At 40.4% G+C, this 20,241-nt stretch overlaps 1 protein-coding gene across 3 annotated transcripts in view; it reads left to right on the top strand.

Annotated features, from left to right (window-relative positions):
• pof1b (POF1B actin binding protein) overlaps window positions 1-20,241 on the top strand; it is a 108,952-nt gene that overhangs the window by 72,829 nt on the left and 15,882 nt on the right. For all 3 annotated transcript variants that reach the window (XM_072270538.1, XM_072270537.1, XM_072270535.1), the window contains 6 exons: window positions 2,461-2,603; window positions 7,200-7,233; window positions 9,476-9,556; window positions 13,886-13,978; window positions 14,603-14,716; window positions 16,612-16,764. In XM_072270538.1, the coding sequence (XP_072126639.1) occupies window positions 2,461-2,603; window positions 7,200-7,233; window positions 9,476-9,556; window positions 13,886-13,978; window positions 14,603-14,716; window positions 16,612-16,764 (618 nt within the window). The remainder of the gene's footprint in view (window positions 1-2,460; window positions 2,604-7,199; window positions 7,234-9,475; window positions 9,557-13,885; window positions 13,979-14,602; window positions 14,717-16,611; window positions 16,765-20,241) is intronic.

A 20,241-nucleotide genomic window follows, 5' to 3' on the forward strand; every position in this document is an offset into this window, starting at 1 on the left:
GTATAGGACAATAACCATAATGGAATCAATGAAAACCCACCGAACTTGGGCATTCAGCCAGAGTGCAGAAGACAACAAACTTTACAAATATAAATGAAAGAAATAGATTAGATTAGATTATGAGGATCCCTTTAACAGCTGCAGATGTTTGTGGGACTAGTCTACCTGTAGCTAAGCACTGGGGCTCCCATGTATCTATTGCATTTGTGAGAGGGTTAGCATCAAAGTAGTGCTCCACAAAGAATTAACTTCTCAACCATCTGAAAACACAGTCAGAAATTGTGATCAAAATGAGGAGCTATTAGATTATGAGGACACTCAGCCCTTGTTTATTGTCATTTAGAAATGCATGCATTAAGAAATGATACAATGTACCTCCAGAGTGATATCACAAAAAATCACAGGACAAACCAAAGACTAACACTGACAAGACCATATCATTATAACATATAGTTACAGCAGTGCAAAGCAATACCATAATTTGATAAAGAGCAGACCAAGGGCATGGTTAAAAAAAAGTCTCAAAGTTCCGATCGACTCCCGATTGTCCCAATAGCAGGTGGCAGAAGGGAGAAACTCTCCCTGCCGTAGACCTCCAGGCACTGACAACTGCTGATGCATTGGAAGCACCTGACCACAGCCGACTCTGAGTCCATCCGAAAACTTTGAGCCTCCGACCGGCCCCTCCAATACAGCCTCCCAAGCACCATCCTCTGCCGAGCACTTCGACCCCACTCCGCAACAAGCGAAGCTGAGGAATTGGGGCCTTCTCCGGAGATTCTGGATCACACAGTAGCAGCGGCAGCGAAGAAGGCATTTCAGCAGTTCCTCCAGATGTTCCTCTGTGCTCTCACGTCTGTCTCCATCAAATCAGGATTGTGCACGGCACCCTACTTGACAGATTACAGATATCATTCACCGGAGTGGCAGCTGCGCGCTGCGTCGCGCTGCCATCTTCTCCTCCTAATAGTAATAACAAATAATAATAATAAATAAGCAATAAATATCAAGAACATGAGATAGAGTCCTTAAAAGTGAGTACATTGGCTGTGGGGCAAGTGAAGTTATCCCCTTTGGTTCAAGAGTCTGATGGTTGAGGGGTAATGATTGTTCCTGAACCTGGTGGTGAGAGTCCTGAGACTTCTGTACCACCTTCCTGATGGTAGTAGTGAGAAGAGAGCATGGCCTGGGTGGGTGGACACTACAGTCATAAGTGTAAAGTGAATACAGCAGGGAACTAAGCACACAGTCTTTATTTCTGCAGTCAATGGCATGCCATTGCTTAAAAGGGCCACCAACAATTGATTAATTTTTTACATTTCTCTGGCAATGCTAGACAAATGTAAACACAGTGGATTCTGGCTAATTGGACCATCAGTTAATTGGGGCAGCCACTTGTTTGGGCCGACTTTTAAAGCAGAAAAACAAATCAAGAAAATAGTTGGATTCCTTTGTTTAGGATGCTATGCCGCTTAATTGGAGCAGGAGACTTTTGCTGAGCAGTTTCAAACTAGCATCAGCCACGTGCACTTGCTTGGCTGTTAGACACTATATTGTGGTCAGAGTGAACATTTTTTAAATAGGTCAGTTGTGAGCATTTGTGTTCAGAAAGCAGAGATTTCTGTCACTGGCAGTTGGCGTGGAATAAGCAGAAAGACAATTCAGAACCGTTTTGCTCGCTGTGCAAGAACTTAGGCTTGGAGATGCCTGAAACAGCCAGGATTAGGAACGAAAATATTTCACTACCTCAACAAGTTAGAACTATGAAGAATTTGAAAGTATCAACAATCATCTTGAAAGTTACAATGAAAATGAAGATTTTGGAGGATGCAGTCTCAAAAGGATTGAATGAAAGCAGTCCATTATCTGAACTAGGTGACTGCACAGATTTTGTTCATTTACAGCCGATGAAAAGAATGCAACAGCGGCATTTACAGTCAATCAAAAGAACACAGCTATTTTATAGTACTGTAGTAGTATTGGTGGTGTTCTAATGTGTTCTGTATTTCATTTAAATACACAATGTGTTACTCAGTTAAACAGTAGTTTGTCTCTTTTATACCTTTTTGGCTATTTCCATGAATCTTTGAATAACTGTGGCAGCCGCTTAATACGGCCAAAATGTACTGGTCCCGATGTGTCCCAATTAATCAGAATCCACTATGTTGCCAGACAAATGCACTGGAATGGAGAAACCTTGTGAAAAGATTTGGTACTGAATGAGAACCATTTGGGAAGTTGTGTGGAGCATTATACATTGACCCAATGTGTGAACTAGATTTTGATTTTAAGTTTATATTTGTGGCTGAACAAACATTTCTTCCACTTATTCCAGTTCCTTTCTCTATTCAATAATTGTTAATTGAATTCTGTTCCAAATAATGCCTCTTACTTCAACTATAATTGATAATTATGATTCTGAACAACATAGCTAGTTATGCAGTAATTTTCTGATATCAGATCAAGAGTGCGATGGATTATGACAGTCATAACACAGAGAAATTGGATCCTCGCTACTTTGGTGAGCTGCTGGCTGAACTGACGTGCAAAACCAGTGAAGTCCACAACATCCTGGTGGAAAATATACAGAAAATAAAGGGAAAGTAAGTGTATATTTAACCTTTCTCGTGTCTATTCCATGGATCTGTTATAAATTTATTGAATAGCTCCCTAGTACAATAAAATGGATTCTTATTTTGATATCCCTTGTTATGATCTTGCACCTTTATTATCTCTCTGCACTGCACTTTCTCTGCAATTGTAACACTTTAGTCTGCACTGTTACTCTTTCACCTTTTACTACCTCCAGGCTCTATTGATCCATATGAACAGAGTGCAAGACAAGTTTTTTCACTATATCTCAGTACATGTGACAGTAATAAACCAATTTACAACTTGTCCTACTGCAATTTGAAACTAGTAATCCTACTTTACCCTACCCTGCTCTTGTTTATCACTCAATTTAAAATATTTATGGAATTTTCCCCTAGGCCAGCCATATTTTTCACCATTCCCATCTGTTTCTCCAAGAACTTATGAATAAGTATACCTGCCTTCACCTTCAGTGAAAATTCAGAGTGAATGCTGGGAGATTATTCTTTAATTTCATTGAACAAATAATGCATCATCTTCTCTAGTGTCTGTATTTACTTGTTGATGCTCCTGTTCTGTGCTTTTGGATGTGTTATTATTTCAGAAGTACCACATAAAACATTCACCCTCCTCTCCTTTTACAAGCTTGGAGTATTTTTGAATTCCCTGTGTACTTGCTGCTTATTTATTTTCATCCTCATTTTTACAGGTTTTTTTTACTGTTTCCTTTTGTAGTGTGGCTGGTTGTAAGGGGAGTGAAAATCATTGGAAAGTCCCTTACCATATTTAAGAAAGGGAGTTACTACATTGAAAGCAGTTCATGTGGTTTCTTAAATTAATGCATAGAATGGAGAAGTTGTCTTAAGAGGAAAGGTTAAATGTTCTAAGTCTGTATCTGCTGGAATTCAAAAGAGTGAGGGCGGAATTTGATAAAATCTTGAGCCTGGATGTGAAAAAGATGCATTCTCTTGTGAGAGAATCTATAACTGAAGGTCACTATTTTAAAATTAAGACAAAGATGAAGTGATTTATTTTTCTCGCTGAATGTCATAAGTCTTTGGAACTATTTTTGACAAAAAGCAGAACCTTTGAATGTTTGTGAAACCAGTGGTAAATAGTTAATAAAGCAAAAGGGTGTAAATGGATGAGTAGAAGCATAGTGTTGGAGTTATAATCAGAACAATTATTGCCTTATTAAGAGCTTGGGTGACTGCTTTTGTCCTAATTAGTTTAGTTCAGCCCTGTAGGAAAGCATGTGTAAAGGTTGTTTCAAGGTAATGGTCATGCCACCATAAAAGTTGTTGATTTTTGAATCTCATAAAAATTCCAGCCAGAGAAACCAGATTATTAAACTGGGGATGCTTCACTGCAGCAGGCCCTGGAAGGCTTGTGAAGGTAGAGGGTAAAATAAATGCAGCAAAATACAGAGAAATCCTGGAGGAAAACCTGATGCAGTCTGCAAGAGAACTGTGACTTGAGAGATTTTTTTCTCCCGCAAGATAATGACCCCAAGCATAAAGCCAAAGTGACACAGGGATGGCTTGAAAACATCAAAGTTAGTGTTCTGGAGTGGCCAGGTCAGAGACCAGACATCAATCCAATCGAGAATTTGTGGCTGGACTTGAAAAGGGCTGTTCACTCATGATCCCCATGCAATCTGACAGTGCTTGAGCAGTTTTGTAAAGAAGAATTGGGAAAAATTACAGTGTCCAGATGTGCAAATCTGATAAAGACCTATCCACACAGACTGAAGGCTGTAATTGCTGCCAAAGTGCATTTACTAAATACTGAGTTGAACGGGTTGCGTAGTTATGCAATCAGTTATTTTGTGTTTAATAATTGTAATAAATTTAGATAAATTTGTAGAAACTTGTTTTCATTTTGACAGGGAAGGGTCTACTCTGTCGATCAGTGTCAAAAAAGCCAAACTAAATCCACTGTGATTCAATGTTGTAAAACAATAAAAACAAAAACTTCCGGGGGGGGGGCATTGAATACTTTTTGTAGGCATTGTAGATTAAATCCCAAATAAGACTAAAATAGGGCGGATGTAAGATCTGGGCAATGTGGAGATGTGCCCCACTCTGTCGACCCTTCGTTTTTCTCGTGGACAGTTGGGGAGGTATCTAAATTGAGATGACTGGAGCAATCACTCACAGCTGTCTTCTTGGAATCATGCCTTCCAACCAAAGACTTAGAGATTTCCATTAAAGTCTTTGGGTGTGTCCTGTTCTACCAGAGGTGGTAGCAAAGCAGTGAACAGTTAAGAGGTATTGATGTCTGGAATCATCAAGATTGACCTCGATACTAAGAAGTTTGAGAGGATATTAACCTAGGCAAGGACAAATTTTAGTGATTATCTGTGATGAACCCCACTTGCAGGAAGCTATCAGAAATAGCAAAGGCAGAGCATATACCCTAAATCAGGGGTTCCCAAACTTTTTATGCCATGGACTAATACCATTAAGCAAGGGTCCATGGAGCTGCAGGTTGGGAACCTTCTCTAAATGAAGCACTTAAGTATCCACCACTAGGGGTGGTTCAACAATTCCACAATGCCCTCAGATGGCTGAATTCTAAAGGGATTCTCTCAGAATGGGCCTCCTGTGGCGAATGAGACTGCAGGCGTAGTTTGTCAGTAGTGAAAATTCTAATCGTCAGTCATTTTTAATTGAATCTATTTGCTGAGGAGCAGCATATCATTAATAGTGATCTTCACAAAGAGATAAATTTGAAATTTATCAGTTTAGGTTAATGAAAGACTAAGTCTAGTATCAAAATAAGTTAAAAATAATAGCACAATTTCATTGATGGAATTTAACATTCACAATCTCTTTAAAATAAAATATTTAAGGATCTGCAAATGATCAGAACTAGATAAATGTGAGAAATTTTGGGGATATTCCCTCTCACTTATTACCTAGTGTGTGTTCCTTCCCTATTTGGGCTTCTTTCCTCTTAGTTTCCAGTCCTGATAAAGGATTTCAACTAGAGACTATTCCTCTCCATAGCTGATGCCTAACCTGCTGGCTTTCTCTGACGTTTTGTGGCTTGATAATCTCTGTTGAGAAGTTTCAAAGGTACATTTAATGTCAGAGAAATGTATACAATATACATCCTGAAATGCTTTTTCTTCACATCCATCCACAAAAACAGAGGAGAGCCCCAAAGAATGAGCGACAGTTAAAGGTTAGAATCCCAAAATCCCCCCAGCCCCCTCCTTCCCGTGTGTAAGCGGCAGCAAGCAACGATCCCCTGCCCCCTGCAACCAAAAAGCATGGGCACTTGCCACTGAGCGGAAGCTCTTTTACATAAAAAGAGGAAGTTTTAAATTAAATAAAGAAAAGAAAGGCATAGTATTAAAAACGTTCACACTAAAAATTGAATACTTAACAGGATTCTTTTAATACATATGTAACGCTCTGTAATGTTTCACTGCTAATGTAATGGTTTCTCTGTAGCAGCAATGCTTGTGTTATGACTAGAGATAATGGGGGCTTTGGAATGTGCGCCATCCAATGAGAGGTGTATTTTTCTTTTTCATGGGCCTGAGAGAAGGTTTCATGGTTTTTTGTCAGGCGAAAGATGGAGAGAGAAGATGCCAGAATGGGGAAGTCATAGTCTGCAGGACGGAGTGGACTTGGAACGGGGTCGGGAGTCGATAACCCGGGAGGGTGGGGGGGAGTCGATAGATAACGAACAGACAGGAAAACAGTGAGCTCCAACGTTGCACATTAGACTGCTTCATGAGAATGATCCCTTTTTTGTTTTTGTTTCTCTACTAACCCTATAGTCAAATTAAGAATTATAAAGCTCAATCATTTAATTGCATATTGTGTACTGTTTGTTATTTTGTGGTATTGATTTGTAACAGGGGAACACATCACACAGCATTCAACCCAAACAAGATTTCTCTAATTTGGCCGGGCCGGAGGTTGTCCCCCGCCTAGAGTACGCCACTAGCCGCTAGCCGAAACTGAGGGTTACACAAACTTGGGAAAATAGCAGTTGTTGTCTACGTGGCCACTCACTGGGTAGCCTGCTCCGAGTTTCATCCCCTCTTCTGTGCTAGTTCCCCAAGCCATCATTTTCCAATTTATCAAAGTGCAGATTTTCCACGTGAAATAGTGAATCATTGAAAGCATTTTCAAATGCATTCAGTTCTCCACCTTGCCTGCTTATACCCAGTGTTGCCATGGAGTAATGTTACTTGATCTCTGAATACGTCCTCGCCTTATGTCGGTGTCCTGTGTAATTGATGAAACAGTGTGTAAATTGAGTACAGACGGCCCCTGATGGTGCACTCATGCTAAAAAGTACTCTGAGTAATTCAAAGCATATTTACTCAACGAATGACCTTTGTTTAGCCCTCAGTGTGGTTAACCATTTGTGTAGTCTGTCAAGCCCTGCTGATGATTGATGGGCTTGACTGTTCATTACTGTCTTAATAAACTTGACTTCAAAACCATGCAGTTATGAACACTGAAACTAGTTAGTTAATGAAGACCTAATAGTAGTTGCCAATAACTCTTCCTGTATACATGCAACAAATAGATTAAGTAAATATTACCATTTTAAAGTGATTTTATAATTCTATTTTTTGGCAGACAGAGCATGTTGGAAATGAATATTGACCTTGATGTAAGTACCATAGCTTCCTCATAATCTATAAGCATGTCATAGTGTGATTATTTTTTAAAATCAATATGTATTGACTTTCCTAACCACTTACACATGGTCAAAATATTTTAATTGACAATAACTGGCATTCAATAATAAATCAATAGTTATAATTTATAAACTAGAAGATAAAAAATATAAGTATAAATATAAGCTGGATTCAGTAAAAATTAAATATATTTTATTCATGACAAAGATCTGATGGCAAAGATTATGAAGAGAGATAAGATTGAGTATTAAGGTTGAATAAAAAGATGCGCAACAAATTATGGTGCCAAATTAGAATTTCCAAAGCATAGATGAGAAGTAAATACTGGGCGAGTGAGAGCAGCATCAATGGTTTGTGAAGTCTCTTTGCCTCTCCTTTTGTATTCATGAATGTCTCCTCTTATGCCATCTATATGTTGGCTGATAACACAACTGAGAAACTCTGAGATGCACAGAATTGAGAAAAGCTGCAGAGGATTGTAGACTCAGCCAGTTCCATCAAGGACACCAACCTTGCCACCATCAAGAACATTTTCAAAGCAGGTTGCCTCAAGAAAGCGACATCATCATTAAGAACCCTCACCATACAGGATGTGTCCTCTTCTCATCACTGCCATTAGAGAGGAGGTACAGGAGGCTGAAGATGTTCATTCTATATTTTAGGAACAGCTTCTTCCCCTCTGCCATCAGATTTCTGAATGATCCATGATTGTACCTTACTATTTTGCCCATTTTGCACTGTTCATTTAATTATAGACCAGTGAGTCTTACTTCAGTGGTCGGTCAGTTGATGGAGAAGATCCTGTGAGGCAGGATTTATGAACATTTGGAGAGGCATTATATGATTAGGAATAGTCAGCATGGCTTTGTCAAAGGCAGGTCGTGCCTTGCGAGCCTGATTGAATTTTTTGAGGATGTGACTAAACACATTGATGAAGGTACAGCAGTAGATGTAGTGTATTTGGATTTCAGCAAGGCATTTGACAAGGTACCACATGTGAGGCTTATTTAGAAATTAAGGAGGCATAGGGTCCAAGGGGACATTGCTTTGTAGATCTAGAACTGGCTTGCCCACAGAAGGCAAAGAGTGGTTGTAGATGGGTCATATTCTGCATGGAGGTCGGTCACCAATGGCCTCAGGGATCTGTTCTGGGACCCCTACTCTTTGTGATTTTTATAAATGACCTGGATGAGGAAGTGGAGGGATGCGTTAGTAAATTTGCTGATGACACAAAGGTTGGAGGTGTTGTGGATAGTGTGGAGGGCTGTCAGAGGTCACAGCGGGACATTGATGGGATGCAAAACTGGGCTGAGAAGTAGCAGATAGAGTTCAACCCAGGTAAGTGTGAGGTGGTTAATTTTGGTAGGTCAAATATGATGTCAGAATATAGTATTAATGCTAAGGCTCTTGGGGTCTGAGTCCATAGGACACTCAAAGGTGCTGCGCAGGTTGACTCTGTGGATAAGAAAGCGTACAGTTTATTGGCCTTCATCAGTCATGGGACTGCGCTTAGGAGCCGAGAGGTAATGTTGCAGCTATATAGGACCCTGGTCAGACCCCACTTGGAGTACTGTGCTCAGTTCTGGTCACCTCACTATAGGAAGGATGTGGAAACCATAGAAAGGGTGCAGAGGAGATTTACAAGGATGTTGCCTGGATTGGGGAGCATGCCTTATGAGAACAGGTTGAGTGAACTTGGCCTTTTGTCCTTGGAGCGACAGAAAATGAGAAGTTATCTGATAGAGATGTATAAGATGATGAGAGGTATTGATCATGTAGATATTCAGAGGCTTTTTCCCAGGGCTGAAATGGCTAGCATGTGAGGGCACAGTTTTAAGGTGCTTGGAAGTAGGTACAGAGGAGATGTCAGAGGTAGGTTTTTTACACAGAGAGTGGTAAGTGCGTGGAATGGGCTGCCAGTGACGGTGGTGGAGGCGGGTATGATAGAGTCTTTCAAGAGACTCCTAGACTTGTAAATGGAGCTCGGAAAAATAGAGTGCTATGGGTAACCCTAGGTAATTTCTAAGGTAAGGACATGTTCAGCACAGCTTTGTGGGCCAAGAGGCCTGTATTGCGCTGTAGGTTTTCTATGTTTCTAAAAATGGTTTGCCATGGATCTTTTTAATAATTCTGTGACAATATTTATGATATACACTGATGTATCTGCCTTTTAAAATTATCCCAAGCCCTGAAGAGAATGTGTTTGCTTTCCAGGGTGGTAATGAAAATGTTGAAGATTTGATACCAAAAGGGGTATCTGAATTGACAAAACAACACTTGCGCTATATCTTGCAGGTAAGTCTAATACTTACATGGCAATTGTCAGTACAAAGTGGAAATCACTCTATTTCTAATGAGTGTAAACTACTGGAATCGTATTTCTACGTGAGGTTCATTTATTATAAATACACCATTTCTATGGGGTGGATTCGCATTTCATTGTAATCTTCATTAATTATAGGTTGAACTTCCCATGATATTATTCCAAGTGGAAATTTTGATATTTTTCATAGAACATGTACAAAACAGGGTAGCACAATAGTGTAGTGTTTCAGGTAACGCTTTACAACACCGGTTATATGCTTCGGGTTTGATCCCTCCACTGTTGGGTGTCTCCATGACTGCGTGGTTTCCTCCTGGTGTCCCAGTTAACCCCCACATTCCTGAGATGTACGAGTTAGGGTTAGTAAGTGGTTGGCATCGGAAATATGGCAACAATTGTGGGCTGTCTAGCACAATCCTTGTAAATTTAATTTGATGCAAACAAATACATTTCAGTGTATGTTTAATGTATGTGTGATAAGTAAAGTGAATTTCTTTAAAAAAAATTGCACTTTAAAACAAGAGGTAAAATAGTTAGTCTCAATTTTCTGAAAACCTTTTAATAAATTGCATCAAAGCATTATAAGATTTTCCTTCTCACTGAGTGATTTTTAACAAATGAAAGTAAAATTCAAATATGATCTCCAGCCTGGGGCAAAATTAATATAGCTCAGATCTGTGCATAGTGCAGATATGCAGGTGCCCAAGATACCTTGATTTTTAGAGGTGGAAAATTGGTTTGTGTTTTTATTAGTATGTTATTGATGCATAAACCCAGGAACTTCCATCCTACTACCTCTATACTCACTAGTCCTCGAGCTTATAGTATTCAGTATGCCATTTCGAGGGGTCTGATGTCCCAGTGAGCCCCTCTGCCTCCCTCAGTGCTTGTTTCTTTGTGGAAGCCCTGAGGATGAGTGTGTCATGTCTGTAGGCTCTTTGGTGCTACTATTCAACAATGCAAATAACAAAGGTAGAGCTATCAATAAAACATCCTTTATTGAAGGAAATTAGTTCCCAACCAGTACCAGTAGCTGATACAACAGTGTACTGAAAGTCATCTCATAATTTTAATAGGTGCATTTACAATTATACTACCTGGTGCATATGTGCTATTTGTGCTGATGTTACAAAAGAAGACTACATTGAGTCCTGAATGCTGAGGTAGAACTGCGTTCTGTTATAGCACACTGAACTTACTATAAGATGATAATCAGTATTGGTTTTGACTTGGCATAGGCAGAGAGTTTGAATTATCATTGTAGGGTGTCTATCAGTGAAAATCATTTAGAGTATTTGTAAACATGCTAATCTATCCATGAATGCATTGTAGCAGATAGTACACCTTCGAGCAGAAGCCGTAGAAATTTCAGTTTTCCATCAAGTAGGCAGAAAATATCTGAACTAAGTTATCAGCCTTTTCTCTTTAAGTTTTGAACATCTATGTTTATCAGGCTTGTTACCTCTGCCCCAGATTTGGGTGATTCCTGTGGCATATTTCTTTCTTGTTAAAATCAGCTAATCTCAGAAAGGGACTGCATGCTTGTCCATTATCTAAAATGGTAGGAAGCTTTGGACTCTGAACGTTCCCCACAGACTGATAAGTTGAGAACACTCATACAAATGGTCTTAACCCACTGCACTGAGACACAGAAAGGCAATCCATCTTCATTACCCTTTACTGTTACAAAAGATAAACTGAAAATTAAACTTTGACCAACTTTAGATGTGTGGTGGAGAGTATATTGACAGGTTGCATCACAGCCTTGTATGAAAACACCAATGCCTTTCAACAGAAAATCCTAGAAAAAGTAGTGACTGCGGCCCAGTCCATCACAAGTAAAGCCCTCCCCACTGCTGAGCACATGTACATGAAGGCCGTATCCGCCGTCAGATGCCCCCACCTTCCAAGTCCTGCTTGCTTCTCACTCCTGCCATTGGGAAGAAGATGCAGGAGTCCCAGGAATCACAATACCTAGTTCAGGAACAGTTATTACCCCTCAACTATCAGACTCTTGAACCACAGGGGATAGCTTCACTCTAATTCACTTGCCACATTGTTGAAATGCTCCCACAAACTATAAACGCACTTGTCATCTCATATGCTCGATATTTATTGAAATTTTATTTATTTATTTTTGTATTTGTAGCTTGTTGTCATTTGAACTTTGAACATCCTCTTCACATCCACTCTATCTGGGCCTTTCAATATTTGATGGGTTTCAGTGAGGTTTCCCTCATTATTCTAAACTCCAGTGAGTACAGCCTCAGAGCCATCAAATACTCCTTGTACATTAACCTTTTCATTCCTGGAATCATTCCTGAGAGTTTTCTCTGGACCCTCTGCAATGCCAGCACATCTTTTCTTAGATATGTAGTCCAAAACTGCTTACTATACTCCAGGTGTGGTCTGACCAATGCCTTGTAAAGTCTCAGCATCACATCCTTGCTCTTGTATGCTAGTCCTCTTGAAATGAATGCTAACATTGAATTTGCCTTCCTTACAGCTGACTCAACCTGCAAGCTAACCTTTAGGGAATATTGCACAAGGACTCCCAAGTCGCTTTGCACCTCTGATTTTTGAATTTTCTCCCTATTTAGAAAAGAGCTTGTGCCTTTATTTCTTCTACCAAAGTGCATGACCTTACCCTTCCCTATATTATCTTCCATCTGCTACTTTGTCCAATCTCCAAATTTGTCCCAGTCATTCTGCAGACCCCCTGCTTCCTCAGTACTACCTGCTCTCTACCTATCTTTGTATCGTCTTCAAACCTGGCCAAAAGGCCATCAATTCCATTATCCAAATCATTCACAATGAACGTGAAAAGGAGCAGTCCCAATAGCGGAAGATCGCTAGCCACCAGTAGCTGACGAGAATAGGTCCCTTTTATTCCGACTCTGTCCCGCGTGCCAGTCAGCCAATCTTCTATCCATGCTAGTATCTTTTTTGCAATAGGATATTAACTTGTTAAGCGGTCTTGTGTGCAGCACCTTGTCAAAGGCCTACTGAAATTCTAAGTTAACAACATCCACTGGCTCTCCTTTATCTATCCCGACTGTTATTTCCTCAAAGAATTCCAGCGGATTTGTTGGGCAAGATTTCCACTTAAGGGAACCATGCAGAGTTTGCCCTACTTTATCATGCACCTCCAAGTACCCTGAAACCTCATCCTTAATAATGGACTCCAACATCCTCCCAATCACTGAAGTCAGTCTAACTGGCTTACAATTTCCTTTCTTCTGCCTTTGTCCATTTTTAAAGAGCGGAGTGACATTTGCAATTTTCCATTCCTCCGGAGCTATTTCAGAATCTATTGATTCTTGAAAGAGCTTTACTAATGGTCTTTATTAATGCATTATTAATGCATCCACAATCTCTTCAGCTGCCTCTTTTAGAACTCTGGAGGTGTAGTTCACCTGATCCAGGTACTTACCAACCATCAAACCTTGCAGCTTCCCAAGCACCTTAACCTTTCTATTACCAAGCAGCCTAAATAATAGGAACTACACAATAAGGCATTACACAATAGTATCTCTTGATGTAAGAGTATTCCAGTGATGCTTTTCACAGACACTTGTGTTTGTTCAAATTAACATAGAGTACTTCTCTGAGTAGCAAACAACACAGGAGCAAGAAATCTGGCAATTTCTGCTTCTCTGATTGAATACTGTAGTGGTCAAATGCAGTGCTTGATCGACTGTCCCAGCTAGCTGTTTTTCTCAGATTGGCTTTCAATTGGATTTAGGGTTCCTTCTGGGCTCTTTTTGTTCTTGTACAGATTGGAGTAAATGCTTGATGAAAATATAAAGAGATGGCATTGCTCAGGTAGTACCTTTGAACACAGAAACAGTTCATTTTTAGGGATGGCGAACTTTCAAAAAATCTGAGGAAAGGAGTACCTGGCTGTAGGTTTTAAACAGGTTATTTTCAGGTTAATAATTCTGTGGTCTCCTACTTGAATTTGCTATTCACGTTATGCTATAATTATTTTTGTAGTTTAAAGTTTTACAAAGGCAGTCTCCAAACCATCATCCTAGTTGCCTTCAGCAATAGACTGGAAGAAAAATTTTAGCATTGTAATTTAATAACTTCACAGAAAACCCATGAACAATATTTCCCTCTTTGGTAAATTTTCAGTTGTAAAGTGTTTGTTAATCGTCAGCCACAGGGAAATCCTCGTTTGTCGGGAGGTCAACAGTTTGATTTTTGCATATAGATAATCAAACTTGAAGAAGCTTTCACTTTATTCATTGGATGTTATGGATAAAGTGGACTATAGTTTTGTGTTGTTGATTTTTCAGATGAGGCTTACTGTGGACAAATCCTTGCGACTTCTCTTGGCCACCTTTAGCAGTCTACGTGAAGACCTGCTCCATCTGCAAGATGACCTCAGTGTATGTCCAAGAGTTGTAGTAATTTTGTTACTAAAGTCAAATAGTTATAACATATAAAGAATTTGAGTAGTTTCTTAAACATGTGTAACTGAGAATGATTAATAAAATAGGTTGGCCTGTAAAGGCCAAAATTAAATATGTAGACTTGGTTCCAAATCATAATTATAAATATAGATTTGTTTTTGCTCAAATTTGTTAAAGTAATGTCAAAGCAGTAAAGGAGGTAAATCAATTGTCTTGCCATTCTTGAATATAGAGGTAACAATCTAGAGAAATACTTTGGGATCTCAGTTGAAAGAAATTAGTTTTGTATTTTTGTATGCTTAAATACAAGTTTCTTTTCCTTCTGTGTAGAATCATACAGAATCTCAGTTACTGCAGAATTAGAACATGAGTTATGCACGTATGAAATCAGCTCCATGCAGTCTGTACTCTTACTGAGCACCTGCAACAAGGAAGACTTTCTAAGCCTTTCTGCTAGTGAAAGTAAAGTTGGCATTCAGATAATTATAATAAATAATTCTACATTTTTACTCTTGTTTAGCAGTTCAAGTTTTATTAGGAATGGAACTGTATATATCAGATTTTAATTTAAGTTAATATCCCCTTCTTTCATTTCTACAGAAACTTGCCACAGACAAGGAAATGCTGGAAAAAGACTTGAGTTTTAAATCGCAGCAAGTGACAGAATACTTAAAGCTCTTGGAGTCTGTACGAGAGAACAATCGACTGCTGCAGGTAGACTGGTACTACATCGGTTGTGATTGTAGTGCTCACTTCTCATTATTATGTATGAACAGGTAGAGCAGTCTGTTGCCTCAGAGCCGAAGCGGCCCAGGTTCCGTCCTGACTTCAGGTGCCATTTGTGTAGTTTGAATATATTCTCCTGGTTTCCTCTGGTGCTCTGCTTTCCTCACAAGTCCCAATGGCATGCTGCAGTTAGGTAGGTGGATTACTGTAAATTATTTCTTCTATAGGTGAATGACAAAAGACTTGATGGCATGTGAGAGGGAATGGGTTACAGGGAAATAACTGTTCCTGGACTGGTATGAGTCCTGCGGCTTCTCTACCTTCCTGATGGCAGCAATGAGAAGAGAGACTGTCATAGGTGGTGGGAGTCCCTGACGATGGATGGTGCTTTCCTGTGACAGTGTTTCATGTAGATGTGTTTACTGGTGGGGAGGACTTTACCTGTGATGGCCTGGGCCTTATCTACTACGTTCAAAGGCATTGATGTTTCCATATCAGGCTGTGATGCAACCAGTCAATATCCTCTCCACTACACATCTACAGAAGTTTGTCAAAGTTTTGGGTGTCATACAGAAACTTCGCAAACTCCTAAAGAGGTAGAGGTGCTGCTGTGTTTTCTTCATAATTACACTTACTAGGATAGGACCCCTGAAATGATAACACCAAAGAATTTAAAGTTGCTGGCCCTCTCTACCTCTGATTTCCTGATGAGGACTTGTTCATGGACCTTTGGTTTCCTTCTCCTGAAGTCAATAATCAGCTCCTTGGTCTTGCTGACGTTGAGCAAGAGTTTATTGTTATGGTACCCACTCCTTCAGAATTTCAGCTCCTTCCGATATGCAGATTTGTTGGCACCTTTGATTTGGCCTACAAGAGTGGTGTTGTCAGCAAATTTGAATATGGCATTAGCGTGCTTAGTCATACTGTCATAAGGGTGACGTGAGTATTCCAACGCCTTAACCACTTGGCCACATGCCAAGAAGTTATTGCATTCTATATTTCATCAGTTGTACTAAAGCTTTTGTGATATGCCACAAATTTTTTAATACAGGCTTAGGGGCATCAATAACAGATGATTCTACACGTCAGCCAAAACCTGCTATGGAGTCTGTTTCTAGAATTTAATTTGTACATATAATTTATGATTAATGACATACTGAACTTGCAAAATATTATATATTTGTCCAATTCATGACTTCTGGAAAGTATTCTTGCAATGAGTGGGAATGCCTTTCCTTTCCATCCTTGCTAAGGGATTTAAGACCTTTATCAGTATTCAATAATCAACCGTGCTATGAAAATCACTTTTACTCTCAGTCAGTGGTACACAGTGACTGCAGCGTGTACCGTGTGCAGAATACACTGCATTTACTCACCTATGCCACGTAGGGGATGTGTGGCCTCAGACCACCGAAAGGAATAAGGGCAGCAAGAACATGGGAATACCACCACCTGCAGGTTCTCTTCCAAGTTGCACTCGAAATTGTATCACCAGCCCTTTTGTACACGTCAAAGTCTTGTAAGTTCCTACACAAACAGCATTGTGGGAATAACTTAACTAGAACTGCTGTTGTTCAAGAAGTCACCGTCCCTCCACCATGTCACTGGAAGTTACGAGTGTGTAGTACTGTAAATACTGAACTGGCCTTTGGTGACAAGAAAGCTCGACACTTTTAAAGGTGTCATAAAGTGTTTATTTTGACATGCACAAATATATCAATGATTTTCACATTAAAATTTATTATGCACAGACTAATGATTCCAATGGAAATTGTTAGATTAGTTGACAATATGCCTTACTGGAAAACTTCAGGAATTAGATAGAACAATGGAAAGGGATCTGAAATGAGCATAACCCTCTTTGTAATTTTCTTCCCTTTTAGAGTGCCATAAAGGAGAGTGGTTCAAACAACCGATCCCTTGAGGATTTGATCTTGTCTCTGAAGAACTCAGAGGCTGATAAACAATTCCGTGTGAAAGAGCTGGAATGCAGCAAAAGAGCACTGGAACAGGAAAATGAGCTACTTCGGCAACAGGTAAAGATAAAGACCATCTGTATACAATAATGTGTAAATATTCTAGAAGTTAGAGCTTAATTGAGGACAATGAGGTTGCCAGAGTAAACCGGAGACAATGAAACTAACCACTTCAGATTGCTTTGAATCATCCATTGACCTGATTATTTCCAGGGCTTACATGGTGCATCTGGATATTATAAATTTTGAGTCAGTAATAATTTGCAAAGTGTAGAAGTCCAGAATCTGATGGGAGTGCTGAGCCAATGTCCTGCTGCTACTGGTAAAGAGTGGCGATGTCAGTCAAATGTCATGGCTCAGATTTACTTGTTTTTTTTTCAGCTTTTTAGCAATAGTCATGGAGAATTAAGGGACAAGTTAGATTTAGGGACAGATGAGAGGAAATTAGAGGTCGCAGCAGTAAATACAGAGTCTGTTCAACTGTGTCGACTGTTTATTCATTTCTATAGATGCTGGCTGACCTGAGTATTTTGTGTGTTACTTTGGATTTCCAGCACCTGCAGAATCTCATGTGTTTATGATTTGTGATCCACTGCAAAGTCTCTTTGAGGGATGCCTACCCTGAAGATATTTAAATCTTCTCTTTGGGAATTCAATGAGACCCTTTCTCTCCATTCACCCTCTGTGATCTCTGCTGCTCTCCAACTCTTCAACCATGTACTCACCAAGACTCACTACCACAGCCATGGTCTCTTGCGTCTTCTCCTCATCTGCCTATCACCTCCACCAGTGCCCCTCCTTCTTCCCTTTTTCCCATGGTCCACTTTCCTCTCTGATTCTTTCTGCTCCAGCCCTTTACCTTTCCCACCCACCTGGCTTCACCTATCACCTTCTAGCTAGTCCTCCTTCCTCTTCCCACCACCTTTTTATTCTGGTGTCTTCCTCCTTCCTTTCCTGTCCCAAAGAAGGGTCTCGGCATGAAACGTAGACAGTTTATTCATTTCCATAGATGCTGCCCGACCTGCTGAGTTCCTGCAGCACTTTGTGTGTGTTGTTCTGGATTTCCAGCATCTCCAGAATCTCATGTGTATATGAAGAGTTCCCGTTCAGAGTCCTGGTTGCAGCATCTGCGGGTGAAGGTCAGCGATCCTTGACGTTGGGTGGACAGGCGATGAGGAGACCAAGTCCCAGGTCTTGGAGGTCTGTGTCGGTGGGAGGCATGAGGGCCAGTGACTCCCCAGGTCACTGGGGTCATTGATCTGTGTGAGCCTGGAAGCCGAGGACTGAAGGTTGATGAGGTTTGGTCCCATAGGCCAAATCAGTGATCAGTGACTCCTGAAGCTCAGCGGTCCAAAGTTGGAGGCCTACTATCTGTGAATCTGAAAGACTTGCCAAGGACTGAAGGGCCAGAGAAGGGTTGTCCTGGGGTTGGAGGCCTGCTTGTGTGGGAATGGGTGTGTGTGTGTGTGAGAGAGAGAGAATGGGTGAATGTGTGTGTTTATGGGTGAGTGTGTGTGTGAGTGAATGGGTGAGTGTGGGGGTGTGTGTGGGAATGGGTGTGTGTGTGTGTGTGTGTGTGTGTGTGTGTGTGTGTGTGTGTGTGTGTGTGTGTGTGTGAGAGAATGGGTGAATGTGTGTGTGAGTGAATGGGTGAGTGTGGGGGTGTGTGTGGGAATGGGTGTGTGTGTGTGTGTGTGTGTGTGTGTGTGTGAGAGAATGGGTGAATGTGTGTGTTTATGGGTGAGTGTGTGTGTGAGTGAATGGGTGAGTGTGGGGGTGTGTGTGTTTATGGGTGAGTGTGTGTGTGTGTGTGTGTGTGTGTATGGGTTTGTTTTGTTTTTGCTTGTTTGTTCTGCTGAACGGTGTGGCCATGCTCCGTTGGCAACTATTGTGTGGTGAAACTTATGGGATGTCTCCAGCACAGCCTTGGGTGTGTTGCTTGTTAACACAGATGATGCATTTCACTATATGTTTTGTATACATAAAAATCGGCTACCATGCGTGAATCCTCCTTGTGAGAACTTGCTGAACACTGAAATAGTTTAACATCCAGTTGTGCCATGCCCCAGGTTGTCAAGCAACTTGAACAATTTGCTTAATAGCTTGAATGCAAGAGGTATTCAAAACTAATTAAAATATTTGAAGCCATTCAAGCGCTTAAGTTAAATAGAGCATAGAACACACAGCACTGGAACAGAACCCTCCAGTCCACAATGTTGTGCTGACTCTATTAAATCAGTAATCAAATGACCAAATAAACTGATCCATTCTGCCTACACAATGTCCATATCCTTCCATATTCCTCAAATTCATTTCTTTCAAACAGAGAGATTGAGAAAGGGGAGAGAGGTGTCAGAAAAGGACCAAGTGAATTTAAGGGCAGGGTGGAAGTTGGAGGCAAAGTTGATGAAACTGACAAACTCACCAATGCAGTCATCGATGTAGCGGAGGAAGAGTTGGGGAGCACTCGCATTGTATACAAACATATTTATTATTTATTTGTATACAAGTACATTACCAATGGTTACAAATACACTTATTTTCTCAAATAGACAAACCAAATTCAGTATGCACATTAAAGTTATAAAGATTAGAGCACCATATCATTAAAATTAGACTGTGGATTAATATGATTAGTAATAAAAGTTGATAAAATATTCAGTCATATATTTTAGGTGCAGTGAGGCAGTGATTGTTGCTGGTCCATTCATTCGTTATTAAATGAACAGCTCAGAAAAGCAAATTTTGACACTCTCCTCCCCATCTCCCGGGATGCTTGGGAAGGAACAACAATTATTTCATTATGGGAAAAAAATTGCTTGTTAATGACATTTTCATCTTTTTTAGTTTAGTTTTGTGCCATAAGATAGTATTTTATTTCATAAAGTAGTGTTGATGTTAACATCCATTCCTTACCTATAAGAGTGTTAACAGCAGCCAGTTGGAGTTCGGAACTAACTCAGATCAAAGAGAGCTTTAAAAATCACTGCATTGTAGCTGTTTTCTTGGAGCTTGAATAGCAGTTAATTGGAGTGTGGAGGCGAAAAATAACTGTCTTCACCCAGGTCACAGACACAGCTTTAAAAAATTTGGAGTTTGCTTTTCAATAGCAAGGTCAAATAAAAATAAAGTGGGGCAAGTGGAACGGCCATTGTTAGGGAGACTTTTAGCTTGGCTCACAAGCTTAGGCATGAGTGGCGTAATTAAGCTTCCTCTTGCTCATTCTTCAACTGTAGATGTAGAGTTAGGGCAGTAAGAACAGCTCCAGGGACTGTGTGAGAGGTGGAAATTCTGGGAGACCTCCAGCCTCCCGAATAGCCACGTCTGCACCAGGTGCACCAAGCTATAGCTCCTCAGAGAGCATGTTCTAGAACTGGAGCTGCAGCTTGATGACCTTTGGCTCATACAGGAAACTGGGGAGAAGATGGATAGGTGCAGGGAGATACTCACCCCTAGGTTGCAGGAGGCAGGTGAATGGGTGAGTGTTAGGAGAGGGAAGGGAAGTAGGCAGCCGGCACAGAGTACCCCTGTGGCTAT

This window comes from Mobula birostris, chromosome 10, assembly GCF_030028105.1.
Source record: "Mobula birostris isolate sMobBir1 chromosome 10, sMobBir1.hap1, whole genome shotgun sequence".
Taxonomy (NCBI): domain Eukaryota; kingdom Metazoa; phylum Chordata; class Chondrichthyes; order Myliobatiformes; family Myliobatidae; genus Mobula; species Mobula birostris.